Here is a 16,946-nt window from a genome sequence, read left to right as displayed (position 1 = left end):
CCTGAGCCTGGTTCCTGACCATGTCCGTCCCTTTATGGCCCCTATGTCCCGTCCTCTGATGGCTCCTTCCAGCAAGATGATGCCCCATGGCACAAAGCTCACATCATTTACAACTGGTTTCTTCAACATGACGATGAGTTCACTGCACTAAAATGCCCCCCCCCAAGTCACCAGATCTCAACCTGGACTAAAATGCCCCCCCAGTCACCAGATCTCAACCTGGACTAAAATGCCCCCCCAGTCACCAGATCTCAACCCAAGAGCTCTTGGGAAGTAGTGGAACGGGAGCTTCGAGCCCTGGATGTGCATCCCACAAATCTCCAACAGATGCAAGATGCTATCCTCTAAATACGGGCCAACATTTCTAAAGAATGCTTTCAGCACCTTGTTGAATCAATGCCATGGAGAATTAAGGCAGTTCTGAAGGAGAAAGGGGGTCAAACACAGTATTAGTATGGTGGTCCTAATAATCCTATAGGCTCATGTTCATGTTCATTTAGACACTTTAAGGTAAAGACAGTAAAGAAACTAATGGAACTCCTTTTGTACGTCATTTAAACAACACAAATAAACTTTAAACACAACTAAAAGATGTCAAAGGACATCCCATTATGTTTGATTGACAGATGATCTCTGAGCAGTGAAGAAAGGCCTCAACAATCAGCTCTCTACAGTAACCATGGAGACTAAATAAGTCAAAGAGTTTAATTTAACCCTTAAATGACTTCTGTCTACTTCAATTTACACAACTCAGCAGAGCCTTCAAACATATCAAACCCTAGTCCAGCATAGAGGGGCTGAGTGAACGTGGTCTGGACTCTGTGGAGGAGAGTCATGGTTCAGAGACGCTGTAGAAGGACAGAATACCTGCACGGTGATCCAGGTACACTCCTACTCTGGAGGACCCAGGACCTGGGACACGAGTTTGGACATCGGTGGGCCAAAATGTATAAACGTTGTTTTTACAAAATAATGCCCAAGATTTGTCATTGTGTCCAAATCTACATCCTCCCACCCCCCCTCTCTCCTGATATTCTTGTATGCGACTGCTACAGAAACTAGTTCTCCTCTCCTCTCCACCTCCCAGTAACACGTCCAGTCAGACTCTCTCTACTCAGGACCTGATATCTTTCAGTGAATCTGTCTGGGTGACTAGAATAAGATGTAAGTCGTTGACTCATTAACGTGCTTTCCGTTCCCCTCAGATAATAACAGCCGTGGTGTGCTGTGTTTGGATCCAGGGTGATTTCACGTGAATATGTAAGAATCCAGCTCTGGTCTGGGCTCTGGTTGAGGCAGTAAAACGTCCACTTCAGTCCTGTCAGGAGACGTTTGTCCTCTTCTCTTCAGGACGTCCTGTAGTTATCTCTGAGCTCGGACACGGCCGCTGCACGTCCTCAAAGCAGCTCAGAGGACGGATCTGGATGCTGGAGCTGATTGGCTGAGTGGTGCCAGTGAGGGGTAGGTGTGTAGAACTTGGTTGTGGTCCTCTGGTGTGAGAGCTTCTTCAGCTCAGCGTCTTTCCTCTTCAGCTCAGTGATCTCTGCTCCAGCTTATCCTGAAGCTCTCGGACTCGACTCACTCCCTTTCCTGCTGGGATATGACCTGCTGCTTCACATCAGAGCTTCTTTCTCCAGGAGACGGATCAGCTCAGTGAAGATCTTCTGGCTGTCCTCCACTGCTTCATCAGCGAGAGATTGATGGCCTCCGCCTGCTGTTGAAGCAGCTTCACATCTTTCTCTCTGTCCTGGATTCTCTGCGGATGTTGAGTCGACTCCCTCGAGCTCTCTCTGCCTCTCAGCTCTCTCTGCTGCAGCTGAGACTGTGTCGTGGCCTTTATGTCCTCCACAGAGCAGAGATACCAGATAAGCTGCTGATCAGTACGGCAGAACATCTTCATCACCTCATCATGACGAGAGCAGACGTTCTCCTGGAGTTCTTGGACGGCTCCACCAGCTTGTGTTTCTTTAACTGAGCTACATCATAATGAAGCTGAAGGTGATTCTCACAGTAAGAGACAAGACAGATGAGACAGGACTGATGGCTTTGAGTTTCCTCCCGGTGCAGACATCACAGGCACATCTTCAGCTCCAGCATAGCAGTGATCAGCAGGAGCAGCTTGGAGTCCAGTCTTCTTCAGCTCCTCCACTAAATCTGCTAACATGGTGTTTTCAGCAGGACAGGCCTCGGTGTGAACGTCTTCCTGCACTGAGGACAGCTGTAGCTGTCCTTACCATCCTCTCCATCCCAGTGGCTTTTAATACAGTTCATGCAGTAGCTGTGTCCACAGGGAGTAGTCACGGATCTTCAGTAGATCCAGACAGATGGAACAAGAGAAGGTTCCCGGTCCAGCTGAACTCCTCTCTGCGCCATCGCACCTCTCTCAGTGACAACGACTGTCTGAGTGAGACTAGTCTGAGCTCTGATCTTAAAACATTATGTGATAGGGAGGATGTTATAGGTTTAGTTTCTTTCCTGGATGAGGAGTGCTTTGGGAGATAGGGTGTGGTTACTAACCCATACTACCATTATTATGACAGTAAAAACAATGTTACCCTAATACATAGTAGTGTGACGTCAGTACGTCAAAAACCGTCCTATGCACCCGGTCACATTCTGCAGTATGCAGCCAGCGGATTTCTGACCCACAATCCTCTGGGCTGAATTTCTGAGCAAGAGGCTCAAAGTTGAATGCACTCCATGCACGTCCATTACTGCAGCAGCGCGGCGTGGCGTGGAGTCCATCAGTCTGTGGCCCTGCTCAGGTGTTATGAGAGCCCAGGTTGCTCTGATAGTGGCCTTCAGCTCTTCTGCATTGTTGGGTCTGGTGCATCGCATCATCCTCTTCATAATACCCCATAGGTTTTCTACGGGGTTAAGGTCAGGACAGTTTGCTGGCCAATTAAGAACAGGGATACCATGGTCCTTAAACCAGTTCTGTCTTGTTCCAGAGTGGCGTGACACAAGAAATGCGACAGCTGGAACCCAGGTCTTGCATACGTCGGTGCGTGGTGGTTCTTGAAGCACTGACTCCAGCTGAAGTCCACTCTTTGGGAATCTCTCCCACATTTTTGAATGGGTTTTGTTTCCCAGTCCTCTCTAGAGTGGGGTTATACCCTCTCCAGGGTGGGGTTATATCCTCTCCAGGGTGGGGTTATACCCTCTCCAGGGTACGGGTATACCCTCTCCAGGGTGGGGTTATATCCTCTCCAGGGTGGGGTTATACCCTCTCCAGGGTACGGGTATACCCTCTCCAGGGTGGGGTTATATCCTCTCCAGGGTGGGGTTATATCCTCTCTAGGGTGGGGTTATATCCTCTCCAGGGTGCGGTTATATCCTCTCCAGGGTGGGGTTATATCCTCTCCAGGGTGGGGTTATATCCTCTCCAGGGTGGGGTTATACCCTCTCCAGGGTACGGGTATACCCTCTCCAGGGTGGGGTTTTACCCTCTCCAGGGTGGGGTTATATCCTCTCCAGGGTGGGGTTTTACCCTCTCCAGGGTGGAGTTATCCCCTCTCCAGGGTGGGGTTATACCCTCTCCAGGGTGGGGTTTTACCCTCTCCAGGGTGGGGTTATACCCTCTCCAGGGTGGGGTTATACCCTCTCCAGGGTGGGGTTATCCCTCTCCAGGGTGGGGTTATACCCTCTCCAGGGTGGGGTTATACCCTCTCCAGGGTGGGGTTATACCCTCTCCAGGGTGGGGTTATACCCTCTCCAGGGTGGGGTTATATCCTCTCCAGGGTGGGCTTATACCCTCTCCAGGGTGGGGTTTTACCCTCTCCAGGGTGGGGTTATTCCTATTGCTTGAACAGGTTTTTCTACCCCATCTTTTCCTTCCCTTGGCCTCTATATAAAGTGCTGGGACACAGAGCTCTGTGAGCAGCAGCCTCTTTACCAATGACCTGTTGTGTCTTGCCCTCCTTGTCCAAGGTGTCAATGGTCGTCTTCTGGACATCTGTCCCCTCAGCTGTGTCCCCCATGATGGTGTAGCCTACAGAACTAGACCCAGAGACCATTTAAAGGCCTTTGCAGGTGTTTGGAGTTAATCAGCTGATGAGAGAGTGGCACCAGGGGTCTTCAACTTTGAACCTTGTCACAATATTCTAATTTTATGAGATACTCAATTTGGGGTTTTCATTGGTTGTCAGTTATAATCATCATAATTAAAAGAAATGAACATTTGAAATATATCACTCTGTGTGTGATGAATGAATATAACTTTTTCATGATTTTGAAATGATATGACCAGCACTTTATATACTTTCCTGTATCACACAGGAGGACACCTAACAGCGGGTCCACTTTATACTTTATATACTGTCCTGTTTATGGGGGGAGGGGGGGGGGGGTCTGTAATATCAGAACAGCTGTAGTTATCTTGTTTGGTCTTTTTTGATGTTATACATTTAAGTGTTTTTGTTATATGTGACACATGAAGTTATAGTTCTAACAGTTGATAATAGTTCTGTAATATAACATACTTTATGTAATGATTTTGCCTGATAGGTTTACTTTAATGGGAAATAACGTCTAAACTGTGATGTAAAACACTGTCTGTCTGAGTCTCACTTCCTGAGAAGTGAGACTAGTCTGAGCGTGGATGAAAACATCATGTGACTGGGAGGAGTTATCAGGTTTAGTTTCATTCCTGGACGAGGAGTGCTCTGAGAGAGATACTGGGTGTGTTACATACTCATACTACCATTATTATGACAGAAGAAACAAATGTTTTCCCTAATACATAGTAGTGTGACTTACAGTATGACTGTCTCTTTGGGTTTAAGTTTCACATTGTTATTATAAACACAGGTTTGGGGGGGGGGTGGGGGGTGTAATTAAGATGAATGCCAGTAGCAGGAGGGCACCTTGACCTTCTCCTTTAAGACGACTCCTCGGTTAACGGCAGCTACACATATGAAACCTCATCTTTTACCTTGTAAAATACTTCTGGGTGGGGGGGGGGGGGGGGGCATCCCTCTATCTATTAAACGTACTATAGTGGCAATAAAAACAGTGTTGACATAGACCAGGAACCATTTACATTTTGTTAGACCCTGGACTTTGGATGGATTGGTATCAGCCCAAACTGCAAAACTTCTTTGTTTTGTATAATTGTCTCTCCATTAATGAGAGGCATTACCTGGTCTCAGCATTTGATTGGCCGGCTTTAAAATATGCTGTCCGGTGCAGATTGATTATTGTACTACTTCTACCTGGAAATGTGCAGCCCAATCCTGGTCCTGGTCTCCAACATGTCTCGACCCCTGCTGAATGCAAATCAATGCCTGGACTGGAAATTGTTCATCTAAATATCTGCAGTTTACTAACTAAATTGGACATGGTTAGATTTTTCACCCAACCACTAACCATGAGGGAAAGAAATGGTTGTGTTATCATTCATATTCTCTGAAAAATGGCCAAATCATGAATACTGCCAGGTTATGTAAACTTAGGCGCACAACTGTATAATATGAAGTTATCCAGTATTACCATGAGTGAAAGCTGCTGATATTCACTATAGAGAAGGTAGAGACCCACTACAGTGTTTTCCACAGAGACTAATTAGTGTTTAGTCTAGTAATCAACACATTGCATTTTGTAGTTTTTAACGCTATTTTAAACATGCATTAACTCTGCTGCATGACATTTTACACACACACACACACTCTTATTCATGTCCTCTACCCCCCCCCCCCCCCAGCTATCAGTACCTGCCCCCCTAACTCCAGTAAGAGTAAAATGAAGAAACAGGAGACTCGACTGGTGATTAGTTGTCAGATTTATTTAGTTTTTATTCCCGCGCCATCAGCTTCTGCTTCTTCAGCTTCTTCTGTGAAACCTGCAGAACAAAAACAGAGTTAGGTCCCGCCCACACAGGAAGTCAGCAGGTTCAGCCAATCAGCTGCTCAGGTTTAAGTGGTGGTTTCAGGGCTCATCTAAAGGATCAGTGCAGCTTCAGACACACATCATGAAATGTAAAGGGCTGCAGGACAGGAAGCTTCATTATGACCATAACACAGATATTAAAGGATTCTCAGGTTTCTGATCATGTTAATCTGATCCGCTACGGGGGTTTGGGAGATTAAAGACGTCCCCCTGTCTCACATTTTTCTCTAGTTTTCTATTTTTTTTCTGCATTTTGTCACTTAATTTCTGCCCTCTTTGTTCCCTTCATTCCCGCTGCTTTTTATATCCAGATCTACGTTTCTTCCGTTAGTCTTAAAGTGAGTTTGTTGTGTTTTAGCAGAGCTGAGACCCTCTAACATCTGATTATGTGATGTAAGACGCGGTCTGACCTTCTTCTTCTGGGCCACCTCCTCCTCTGGTTTGGGGACGATCTGCTCCTTCTCCGTGAGGATCATCTCGATGTGGCACGGCGAGCTCATGTACGGGTTGATGCGGCCGTGGGCGCGGTACGTGCGGCGCCTCATCTTCGGGGCCTTGTTCACCTGGATGTGCTCGATGACCAGGGAGTCCACGTCCAGACCCTGGACCACAGCAGAGCCAATCAGAGACAGGAGACGCAGGGGAGACAATCAGAAACACAGCAGGGTACTACTACTACCCTAAAACCAGCTGAGCTTATGTAAACAAGGCACCAAAACTCTAGAGATAAAAACTCTTATCATAGCAAAATCTTAAAGAAATATAACGTACTGAGTTTAGATAATTATTCAACATTTTCCTCAATGTGCGTGTAATTTATAAAGTTTATAAATGCCGTACATGTTCATCTATGCGCATTGTCCTGAATTAATACATCAAAATTTATAAAGCACTTCACAGCAGCTTCACACCAGAAACCAGGAGTAAACCCATCATCCAATAGAAAGAGAGAACAGAGAGAACAGTCACATCAGAAAAGGTCACAAAGAACCAGGAGAATGAAGTTGTCCCTTCACTGCTACGTGTTAAAAGCCAGACTAACAGATGTTTGGACCTAAACAGCTCTACATCTGTAATAGTGTCATATCCTGGGGGGGGCAAATCCTCTGGGGCCGGACCACTTAAGGCACTTGTAAATTCTGGAGTGTGGTCTAGACCTGCTCTATCTGTATAGTGTCTTGAGATAACTTGTTATGAATTGATACTATAAATAAAATTGAATTTGAATTGAATTAAGGCCTAAAATCAAACAATAAAACCTTAAAATCTATTGTAATGCAGGGCAAAATGGATAAAAAGATCTTGATTTTTCCCAGGGCCCTTGAAGGCAGCATCATTTCCCAGAGATAGAAGAAACTGAGACACTGTCGCTGTTCCACATTTTTCTGCATCTCCCCCCCCCCCCAATCTTAGTCTGCTCTGGGGACTATCTACACCCCCCAGCCCGTGAGGGGCTCCTGACGAACCATGTGACCCGCGGTGAAGACCAGATCGCTCAGATTCAACGTTTTATTTTCAGTTGACTCAAAGGTGTCCTAAGTCATCATCACTGCAGTCTGCGTCACGCGGGTCACCTTCAACCCTCGAGTGTTCCCCCCGGGCAAAAAGGGACAAAATATTTGACATTTGTCCCTTTTTCACCACCACCATCTTACTAGTTTTATACTTTCTGGAATTCATGGTCAATAACCTCATTTATATAGAATTATACCTCATATTAGAGTTAAAAAGGAGAAATGATTAATTATTTTGACTAATAGTTGAGATCAGAGGAATGAAAGAGCGTTGGAAGGAATCAGTTTTATGGGAATTGGTTCAAAAGAAACTCATATTCCAGATATATTTTTAAGGAGGACAGCAGGAGGGTTACCTAAGACCTGAGCTGAGATGTGATGTGACGGAGGTGTGTGCGTACCTTCAGCTCGGCGTTGCTCTCGGCGTTCTTGAGCATGTGGAGGAGGAACTCTGCGCTCTTCTTGGGCCAGCGGCCCTGGGTCCAGCCGAACTGTTTCGCCTGCACAGGAACAACAACAACAAGGGTAAAGACGTGTCCTCACTGCGGGGTAAAGTGGACACTTTGTCCACCTAAAGCTGCTCAGATTTAAAGATTAGTTTCATCTTCATTTCAAAGGTGTCCTAAGATGTCATCATAGCAACTTTCAGGGTCCCCAGGGTAAATATCACCTCAACACCAGCTAGGATGGAAGGTAACGCCAACTGCACCGATAACGAGGCAAATTCTTATTAAACATACACAACATCTCAACATAAACTAGGATGAAATTAAGGCCACATGAGGCAAATTCTCATTACACACACAGATGGAAGTTAAGGCCAACTGCACCGATAATGAGGTAAATTAATTTATAATTAAAACTATTACTAGCACAAGAAGAGCAGGAACTTGCCTCATTATTGGTGGTGTGTGTGTGTGTGCAAAACATCAACGCTTACTTCCACAAGATTACATATACGACTTTAAGCCCCTGCAGTGACCCTGGTAACAGCCCAGGTACCCCCCCCCCGTGATTCCAGTAACCCTGGTAACAGCCCCTGGTTACCTGAGCGCAGCGCCCCACGCCCCCGTTGTAGCGGCGGAACGGGACACACTGGTGCTTCACCACCACGTCCCGCAGGTACTTGTTGGCCTTGCGGATGTGCATGCCCTTGATGGCCTGGGCCGTCTCACGGGTGTTCTGGTGAGGAAAACAAACACACACTAAACATCCGACATGCGTGTGTGTGTGTGTGTGTGTCAGGGCTGCTCGATTATGGAAGAAATAATCATGATTTTGTCAACATTGCAATCCTGATTTAACACGATGATATTAATCTATTAACACGTCTGATCTGTTGCCTTATCTCACATCAACGGTCAGTTTCACTACTGAGAACTTTAAAGATATCCACAACAGTCTGTACGTATGCGTGTGACTCACTCTCTCTCACTAACACACACACACACACACACACACACACAGGTGTGCCTGTGAGTCTATGCCTGTGTTTTTGTGCGTGTGTGTATGTATATTTAAAAAAAAACTCCAGATGATCTCAGCCAAAGAACTTAAAAGATGTAAAGGTTCAAATGTTAACTTCAGTTTCTGAACCTGGACCCTACGTCCCCCATGTCTCAGTCTCTAAGGGACAGACGGGAACATCGGTCCAGCGCTGAGAGACACAAACTGTCCAGCTCGTATTAACCTTCACTAAAGATCTGTTGTTGCTGACAGACTCAGATTATTATTCTACATGTGTGACAACATTATGGGATGGATCCCTACAGAGATAGAGCTCTTAGTAAAGAGGAAGATCCTTTTTCAAAACAAATCATGTACAAAATTACGTTTCCTAAACCGACCAGACTCCATGAAAATAAACACTTATTTTAGCATCGTATAAAACACTTTATTTAAAGTCGACAGAAACTAAATAAAACTATAAAAAGCCACTCTGGGTCGTCTTTTACGGTTTCCCAACCATCACAACTTTAACTTTGGTTGAAATAAACATACTTTACAGATTTACATGTGAAAATATGATGCTCTAAACACGCTAAAAGTACTTCTTATTGTTGTTTTAAACAGAGACTGGTTAAACAGAAAAGTCTTAAAGAAAGAGGTTTAAATAGTCTCTCTGTAGAGATGCTTTCCATGATGTCAGACACTTAAACATGGGAAATATGGTCCATGTTGGAAAACTAACCTGACGTTTAATAAGAGTTTATTTCAGCCTTCTAACTTGAAGTGCACCCGGAGGTTGGATCCCCTCGACTTGCATGCTGCAATAACAAAAACATACATGAGAACCCAGCAGATTAACACAGCACGTGTCTTAATTACATCTCGGTAGCTCAGATCGTTCAGTGAGTTGTTTCATGTGAAATTCAAAGGTGTCCTAAGACGTCATCACAGCCGGTAAACACCACCAAGACCTGAACCACCACGTCACTCACATTTAGTCGGGTTCTCGGGGTCGAGAGAGTAGCGGACCATCTTCAGATATCTGGAAGATCAGAAAAACGTCAATTAATATCAAATAAGTGTAGAAAGCCTATCAGTAACTCAGGTTAGTATACGGCTAAATCTTCGGCAATAAGTCACAAGTACGTTAGAAATTAAGCAGAAACACTAGTTATCATGTAGAACACATGAAACACGTTAAGGACAGAGATGAGCAACTTAACACAGTAGTTTGGTGCAGAACCAGCAGATATCGGCACTAATAACACCCACAATTACTGCGAGAATTAGCCAAAAACACTAGTTAACATTATATAATCGTACACCACACATTTGAAAGAAATTGTGCAGAAACAAGCGTTTTTACACACTAGTTTGGTTCATAGCGGTCCATTTTCATATATGTGGAAGAGATGAAAAACGTAACACTGAATATAAAATAAGTCTGTAGAAAGCCTTCATTAAGTTAAGTCGGTATATGCCAACATTCGGCAATGATAACAGCCACAAATGCCTTAAAAATAAACAGAAAACTCTAGTTAACATTGTGGGACACATGGAACATGTGAAGGACAGAAATGAGCGTTTTTACACAGGAGTTTGGTGCAGAACCAACATCTCTAAGCACTAATAACACCCACAAACACCGTGATAGTGAGCCCAAAACACTTAATTATAGTATAGCACACACATGAAACAACTGTGCAGAAATTAGCGTTTAAACACAGCTGTTTGGTTCATAGCGGTCCATTTTCATATATCTGGAAAATCGGTAAAAAACGTTAAATGAAGATAAAATAAATCCGTAAAAAGCCTGTCAGCAAGTTAAGGTAGTATTTGCTAATAATTCGGCAATGATAACAGCCACAAACATCTTAAAAATTAAGCAGAAACACCAGTTTAATGTCCTGTGTGCGCTAGAATGTAAAGGACAGAAATGAGCGTTTTTACACAGGAGTTTGGTGCAGAAACATCGGCACACGGAACAACATCTCTCGGCATAAAAACACCCAAAACACCGCGAGAGTAGAGCCACAAACACTAGTTAACATTATATATATAATACAGCAAACATATGAAGCATAACTGTGCATAATTAGCGTTTAAAACAGCCGTTTTTAGCGGTTATTTCGGCACACGGAGCCAACATGGCGGAGAGCTAACGTGATAGCCGCCGAACCGGCGTCCCCACAAACATGACAATAAATCTGAATTCGCGCCACCAAACACCGAAATCTAACACAGCGGTGAGTATTTACGTGTTGTGAACAAATAGCAGCGGATAAAGAAGCAGGATGGCGAAGATTAGTTGAGATTTAACGTGGATTCTCGTGTTGATGTGAGGGACTGATCTCCTACCTCTGAGGCCGCGGAACGAAGAGGAAGTTCCGGGGACAGCGCTCCGCTTTTACCGCGTCTCGGTGGGTCTGCCGCCCCCTGTCGGCCAGGCGGACGAAGCGCCCGGGCAACATCCGGGACCTTCAATGATACTGGATGGCAGTGTAATGCTAACAGCTAGCGGTTAGAGATGGTACTGCAGCCCATTCAAAATATGAACAGAAAATACAAAAAGTTGAAAATAAACAAAAATAAAAAAAACAAAAAAGCTAAAACGTTTTACAATAGAATGCAATAACAAGTACATAAAATAAAGAAGTGAAAAAAATCTGTTTTTAAAAACGAGACAAAAACTAAATGTCTAAAAAAAATGTCTAAAAACAAATTAAAGTCTAAAAGAGTGAAAACGTCACAAAAACATAAAATTACTTGTGAAAAAAGTCGAAAATTAACAAAAAAAATTTTACTAAAATTTTCAAGAGAATGCAATAAAACTAAATTAAATTAAATTAAATTAAAAAGTGAAAAAAACGAGACAAAAAACATAAAAAAGTGGGAAAAAAAATTAATGCCTAAAAGAGTGAAAACATTAAAACATAAAAACATTAAAAAAAGAAAAAAAGTTGAAAATAAACGAAAAAAATTACAAAAATAAAAAACTACAAAATTTCTCAAGAGAAGCAACAAAAATTTAATAAAATAAAATAAAAAAGTGAAAAAAAAAGTGACAAAAATAAAAATAAAACTGTCACAAAACGAGATAAAAATGTTGAACGGAAGTGGAAAATAATAATAAAATAATGTCTAAAAGAGCCAAAACGTCACAAAACAAACACGAAGGAGCCGGGGCTCTGTGGTACTAAAGCAGTTTTTGGTTTATTTGGTATTTCATGTGGAACTGTGAGACGTATAAAACAAACACACACACACACACACACACACACACACACACAACAAACACACCACAAAACACACACACACACAAAACACACACACACACACACACACACACACACCCACACACACCAACACACCACACCACTGCAAATAATGAAAACATAAAAAAATAAAGATATTATTACATCCTGCAGTGAAAAACATCCATACATTAATTAATTTGAAGTGAAACAAAGCCTGATGTTCTTTATATATATATATATATATATATAATATATATAATATATATATATATATATAATATATATAAATAACAGTTACAGTCACACACTTGCATACACATCTGTCCATTTATCTGAACTCTGCTCCATCTTTACATCTCCAACTGCTCTACAGAGAAGAGTTTTCTCCCAATATTAACCTCCCATTGTCCTTGGGGCAAATCTGACCCTTTAATAAATGTCTATATCTGGAATATGAGTTTCTTTTTAAACACGTTTACGCATGTTTTAGTGCCTAAGTGACTGATGTGAACAACAATCTTTTGACAGTGGTCCAGAAAGCTGAAATGTAACGTTAAACTGACACTTAGCGTCCACTAAAAGTTGTGTTGTTGTTGCTGACAGACTCAGAATATTGTTTTAAGTGTGTGATGACATTATGGGATGGATCCCTACAGAGATAGACCTTTTAGTTAAAGAGGAAGATCCTTTTAGTTTAACATGAAACAGAAATCACCATCACCAAACCCACCAGACTCCATGTAAAGTCTGGTGGAGATATGTTGCTCTATACACACTAAAAGTAGTGATTATTTACATGGAGTCGGTGGAGATATGCTGCTCTATACACGCTAAAAGTAGTGATTATTTACATGGAGTCTGGTGGAGATATGCTGCTCTATACACGCTAAAAGTAGTGATTATTTACATGGAGTCTGGTGGAGATATGCTGCTCTATACATGCTAAAAGTAGAGATTATTACATGGAGTCTGGGGGAGATATGTGCTTCTATACATGCTAAAAGCAGTGATTATTACATGAGTCTGGTGGAGATATGCTGCTCTATACACGCTAAAAGTAGTGATTATTACATGGAGTCTGGTGGAGATATGCTGCTCTATACACGCTAAAAGTAGTGATTATTTACATGGAGTCTGGTGGAGATATGCTGCTCTATACACGCTAAAGTAGTGATTATTTACATGGAGTCTGGTGGAGATATGCTGCTCTATACATGCTAAAAGTAGTAGTGATTATTACATGGAGTCTGGTGGAGATATGCTGCTCTATACATGCTAAAAGTAGTGATTATTTACATGGAGTCTGGTGGAGATATGCTGCTCTATACACGCTAAAAGTAGTGATTATTTACATGGAGTCTGGTGGGATATGCTGCTCTATACATGCTAAAAGTAGAGATTATTTACATGGAGGTCTGGTGGAGATATGCTGCTCTATACATGCTAAAAGTAGAGGATTATTTACATGGAGTCTGGTGGGAGATATGCTGCTCTATACACGCTAAAAGTAGAGATTATTTCATGGAGTCTGGTGGAGATATGCTGCTCTATACATGCTAAAAGTAGAGATATTTACATGGGAGTCTGGTGGAGATATGCTGCTCTATACATGCTAAAGTAGAGATTATTTACATGGAGTCTGGTGGAGATATGCTGCTCTATACACGCTAAAAGTAGTGATTATTTACATGGAGTCTGGTGGGTTGGTGATGGTGATTTCTGTTCATGTTAAACTAAAAGGATCTTACTCTTTAACTAAAAGGTCTATCTCTGTAGGGATCCATCCCATAATGTTGTCACACACTTCGAATAATAATCTGAGTCTGTCAGCAACAACAACACAACTTCTAGTGAAGCTGCACAATTGCCTCATTAACTTACATTGTAGAATGTGTGGCTGACTCCCGACAGCAGCAGTCTCGTGTAATACTGGACCGGACTCGTTGTTCCCATCGGTGACTTACACACAAACAACAGGAAAATCTGGTTAAAAACCCAAATTTACCCTTTAAACTCTGCAGCTCCGAGACACTGGAGAAACCGCTCCTCTCTCTTCTTGCACATACACTCAACACATCGTCATGTTTTTGCTGCATTAGTGTCTGATTCTGATTCAACACTCGAACACATCGCGGGACACTTCCGTCCCGTGAAACCTTCTGGGGGGGGGGGGGGGGGGGCGTTGCAGAGATCCGGCCCACAATGCAACGCGGTCCTCAGCGTTACAGACGTCTGTGGTGTGTAGAAATGATTAAAAAGACGTCTGTCCAGAGACTGAGAGACAACGTCCTGATCCTTAAATACTGTCTGATGTCGATGAGACGTCCCAGGTCCCAGACGGACAACGTCCTGCAACACAAGGACACATCGTCTCTTAATCTATGTTTTAATTTACCTTTATTAGACCAGGTGGGCCGTGGAGAACAGCTTCTCATTGGCTACGCCGACCCGGCCGTCAGCGTGCAGGACGACATACAGTCAGAACATAACGAGAATACACAACGCACCATTAAAGGGCCCGTATTGATATTAAAGGGCCCACATTATTATTAAAGGGCCCATATTATTATTAAAGGGCCCGTATTATTATTAAAGGGCCCGTATTATTATTAAAGGGCCCACATTATTATTAAAGGGCCCACATTATTATTAAAGGGCCCACATTATTATTAAAGGGCCCGTATTATTGTTAAAGGGCCCACATTATTATTAAAGGGCCCATATTATTATTAAAGGGCCCACATTATTATTAAAGGGCCCGTATTATTATTAAAGGGCCCATATTATTATTAAAGGGGCCATGTTATTATTAAAGGGCCCATATTGTTATTAAAGGGCCCATATTATTATTAAAGGGCCCACATTATTATTAAAGGGCCCACATTATTATTAACGGGCCCGTATTATTATTAAAGGGCCCACATTATTATTAAAGGGCCCGTATTATTATTAAAGGGCCGTATTATTATTAAAGGGGCCATGTTATTATTAAAGGGCCCATATTGTTATTAAAGGGCCCATATTATTATTAAAGGGCCCATGTTATTATTAAAGGGCCCATTTTGTTATTAAAGGGGCCATATTATTATTAAAGGGCCCATATTGTTATTAAGGGGCCCACATTATTATTAAAGGGCCCATATTATTATTAAAGGGCCCATATTATTATTAAAGGGCCCACATTATTATTAAAGGGCCCATATTATTATTAAAGGGCCCATATTATTATTAAAGGGCCCATTATTATTAAAGGGCCCACATTATTATTAAAGGGCCCACATTATTATTAAAGGGCCACATTATTATTAAAGGGCCCATATTCTGCTCATCTTCAGGTCCAGGTCTGTATTTTGAGGTAGGACCAGAACAGGTTTCCATGGTTTTGTAGTCCTGCTGCTGAATAAAGTGTCGAAAACATTGTAAATACATTTTTAAAAGTGACTAAAACACGGTAACAAGTGAAATGTGAGTTTGTATGTTTTTCAGATGCAGGACAGATACGTACGGGGGGGCAGTGATCCGGCGAGGTCGGGGCAGGGGGCAGGTTGGGGGGGGGGGGGGGTTGGGGGGTCACTGGAGGCCGGGGCTCAGCACGGCGGGGGTCGGGGGGTAGACCAGCGCCACGTCGACGCGCTCGGAGCCGTTCTTCGGACACAAGATCTCCGTCAGACCCTCAGGACGCGGCTCGCTCAGCAGCTCGCCTGGAACAGGAAGTCAGACAGGAAGTCAGACAGGAAGTCAGACAGGAAGTCAGACACACAGACAGGAAGTCAGACAGTCAGACAGGAAGTCAGACAGGAAGTCAGACAGTCAGACAGGGAGTCAGACAGTCAGAGTCCAACTACTAATACACAGATAAAGGGACAATAACATCTGCCCCTCCAGGACGTACACCCCCCCCCAGACAACTTGCCTGCGGGCCCAGTGCATGTTGGGTAGGAGCAGGTTTATGGCCCAGTGCATGATGGGTAGCAGGATTAGCCTAAGCTGCTTTATATGATCTGTTGTGGTGCGCGGGACAGTTAATGGACGGAGAGACGGTCTCTGCAGGATCACAGGGCAGAGACGCAGGGACAAAGAAGACGAGACACCCCCGGACAGTCCTGCAGGACCGTAGAGGTCCTGGTGTCCTCGGGTCAAATCTGACCCCCTTTAATAATGTCTATATCTGAAATATGAGTTAGTACCACTAAGGTCTATATAAAGAGACTTCAGATCCAGTATTGGGACCACTAAGGTCTATATAAAGAGACTTCAGATACAGTATTAGGGACCACTAAGGTCTATAAAAGAGACTTCAGATACAGTATTAGGGACCACTAGGTCTATATAAGAGAGACTTCAGATCCAGTATTAGGGACCACTAAGGTCTATATAAGAGACTTCAGATACAGTATTAGGGACCACTAAGGTCTATATAAAGAGACTTCAGATCCAGTATTAGGGGACCACTAAGGTCTATATAAAGGACTTCAATACAGTATTAGGGACCACTAAGGTCTATATAAAGAGACTTCAGATACAGTATTAGGGGACCACTAAGGTCTAATAAAGAGACTTCAGATCCAGTAGGGACCACTAAGGTCTATATAAAGAGGCTTCAGATACAGTATTAGGGACCACTAAGGTCTATATAAGAGACTTCAGATACAGTATTAGGGCCCACTAAGGTCTATATAAAGAGACTTCAGATCCAGTATTAGGGACTACTAAGGTCTATAAAGAGGCTTCAGATCCAGTATTAGGGACCACTAAGGTCTATATAAAGAGACTTCAGATACAGTATTAGGGACCACTAAGTCTACATCCAGCTGTGAATAATAATACTAATCTGACATCA

At 43.1% G+C, this 16,946-nt stretch overlaps 1 protein-coding gene, 1 long non-coding RNA gene and 3 other non-coding genes across 5 annotated transcripts; all 5 read right to left on the bottom strand.

Moving 5' to 3' along the window:
- Positions 1–5,761: 5,761 nt before the first annotated feature.
- Positions 5,762–11,343, bottom strand: rpl17 (ribosomal protein L17). The gene is made up of 7 exons (XM_032510786.1): positions 11,208–11,343; positions 9,842–9,891; positions 9,627–9,667; positions 8,448–8,582; positions 7,802–7,900; positions 6,297–6,488; positions 5,762–5,839 (listed from the first exon to the last, which is right to left on the bottom strand). The coding sequence occupies exons 1-7, from the start codon at positions 11,318–11,320 to the stop codon at positions 5,792–5,794; spliced, it is 678 nt and encodes a 225-aa protein (XP_032366677.1). The 5' UTR covers positions 11,321–11,343; the 3' UTR covers positions 5,762–5,791.
- LOC116687178 (small nucleolar RNA SNORD58) lies at positions 7,377–7,441 on the bottom strand. Its single transcript, XR_004331491.1, has one exon. It is a non-coding gene; the product is annotated as a small nucleolar RNA SNORD58 (small nucleolar RNA).
- Positions 7,977–8,042, bottom strand: LOC116687176 (small nucleolar RNA SNORD58). Its single transcript, XR_004331489.1, has one exon. It is a non-coding gene; the product is annotated as a small nucleolar RNA SNORD58 (small nucleolar RNA).
- Positions 9,735–9,803, bottom strand: LOC116687177 (small nucleolar RNA SNORD58). Its single transcript, XR_004331490.1, has one exon. It is a non-coding gene; the product is annotated as a small nucleolar RNA SNORD58 (small nucleolar RNA).
- Positions 11,344–14,153: 2,810 nt separating the features above from the next.
- LOC116685912 (uncharacterized) lies at positions 14,154–15,805 on the bottom strand. Its single transcript, XR_004331080.1, has 2 exons — positions 15,612–15,805; positions 14,154–14,455 (listed from the first exon to the last, which is right to left on the bottom strand). It is a non-coding gene; the product is annotated as an uncharacterized LOC116685912 (long non-coding RNA).
- Between the last annotated feature and the right edge of the window lie 1,141 nt (positions 15,806–16,946).

Source organism: Etheostoma spectabile, chromosome 3 (genome assembly GCF_008692095.1).
Source record: "Etheostoma spectabile isolate EspeVRDwgs_2016 chromosome 3, UIUC_Espe_1.0, whole genome shotgun sequence".
Classification (NCBI taxonomy): domain Eukaryota; kingdom Metazoa; phylum Chordata; class Actinopteri; order Perciformes; family Percidae; genus Etheostoma; species Etheostoma spectabile.
Note: the sequence above shows the minus strand (reverse complement) of the source record. Positions and strands in the feature narration are given on the sequence as shown.

Excerpts from the sequence above, each read along its gene's own strand:
- rpl17 (XM_032510786.1), bottom strand. The coding sequence starts at position 11,320 with ATGTTGCCCGGGCGCTTCGTCCGCCTGGCCGACAGGGGGCGGCAGACC. Across the intron at positions 8,583-9,626 it reads ACCTCCGGGTGCACTTCAAG|AACACCCGTGAGACGGCCCA; the intron begins TTAGAAGGCTGA and ends TTTCCTCACCAG. Across the intron at positions 6,489-7,801 it reads AGAGCAACGCCGAGCTGAAG|GGTCTGGACGTGGACTCCCT; the intron begins GTACGCACACAC and ends GCTGTGGTCCAG.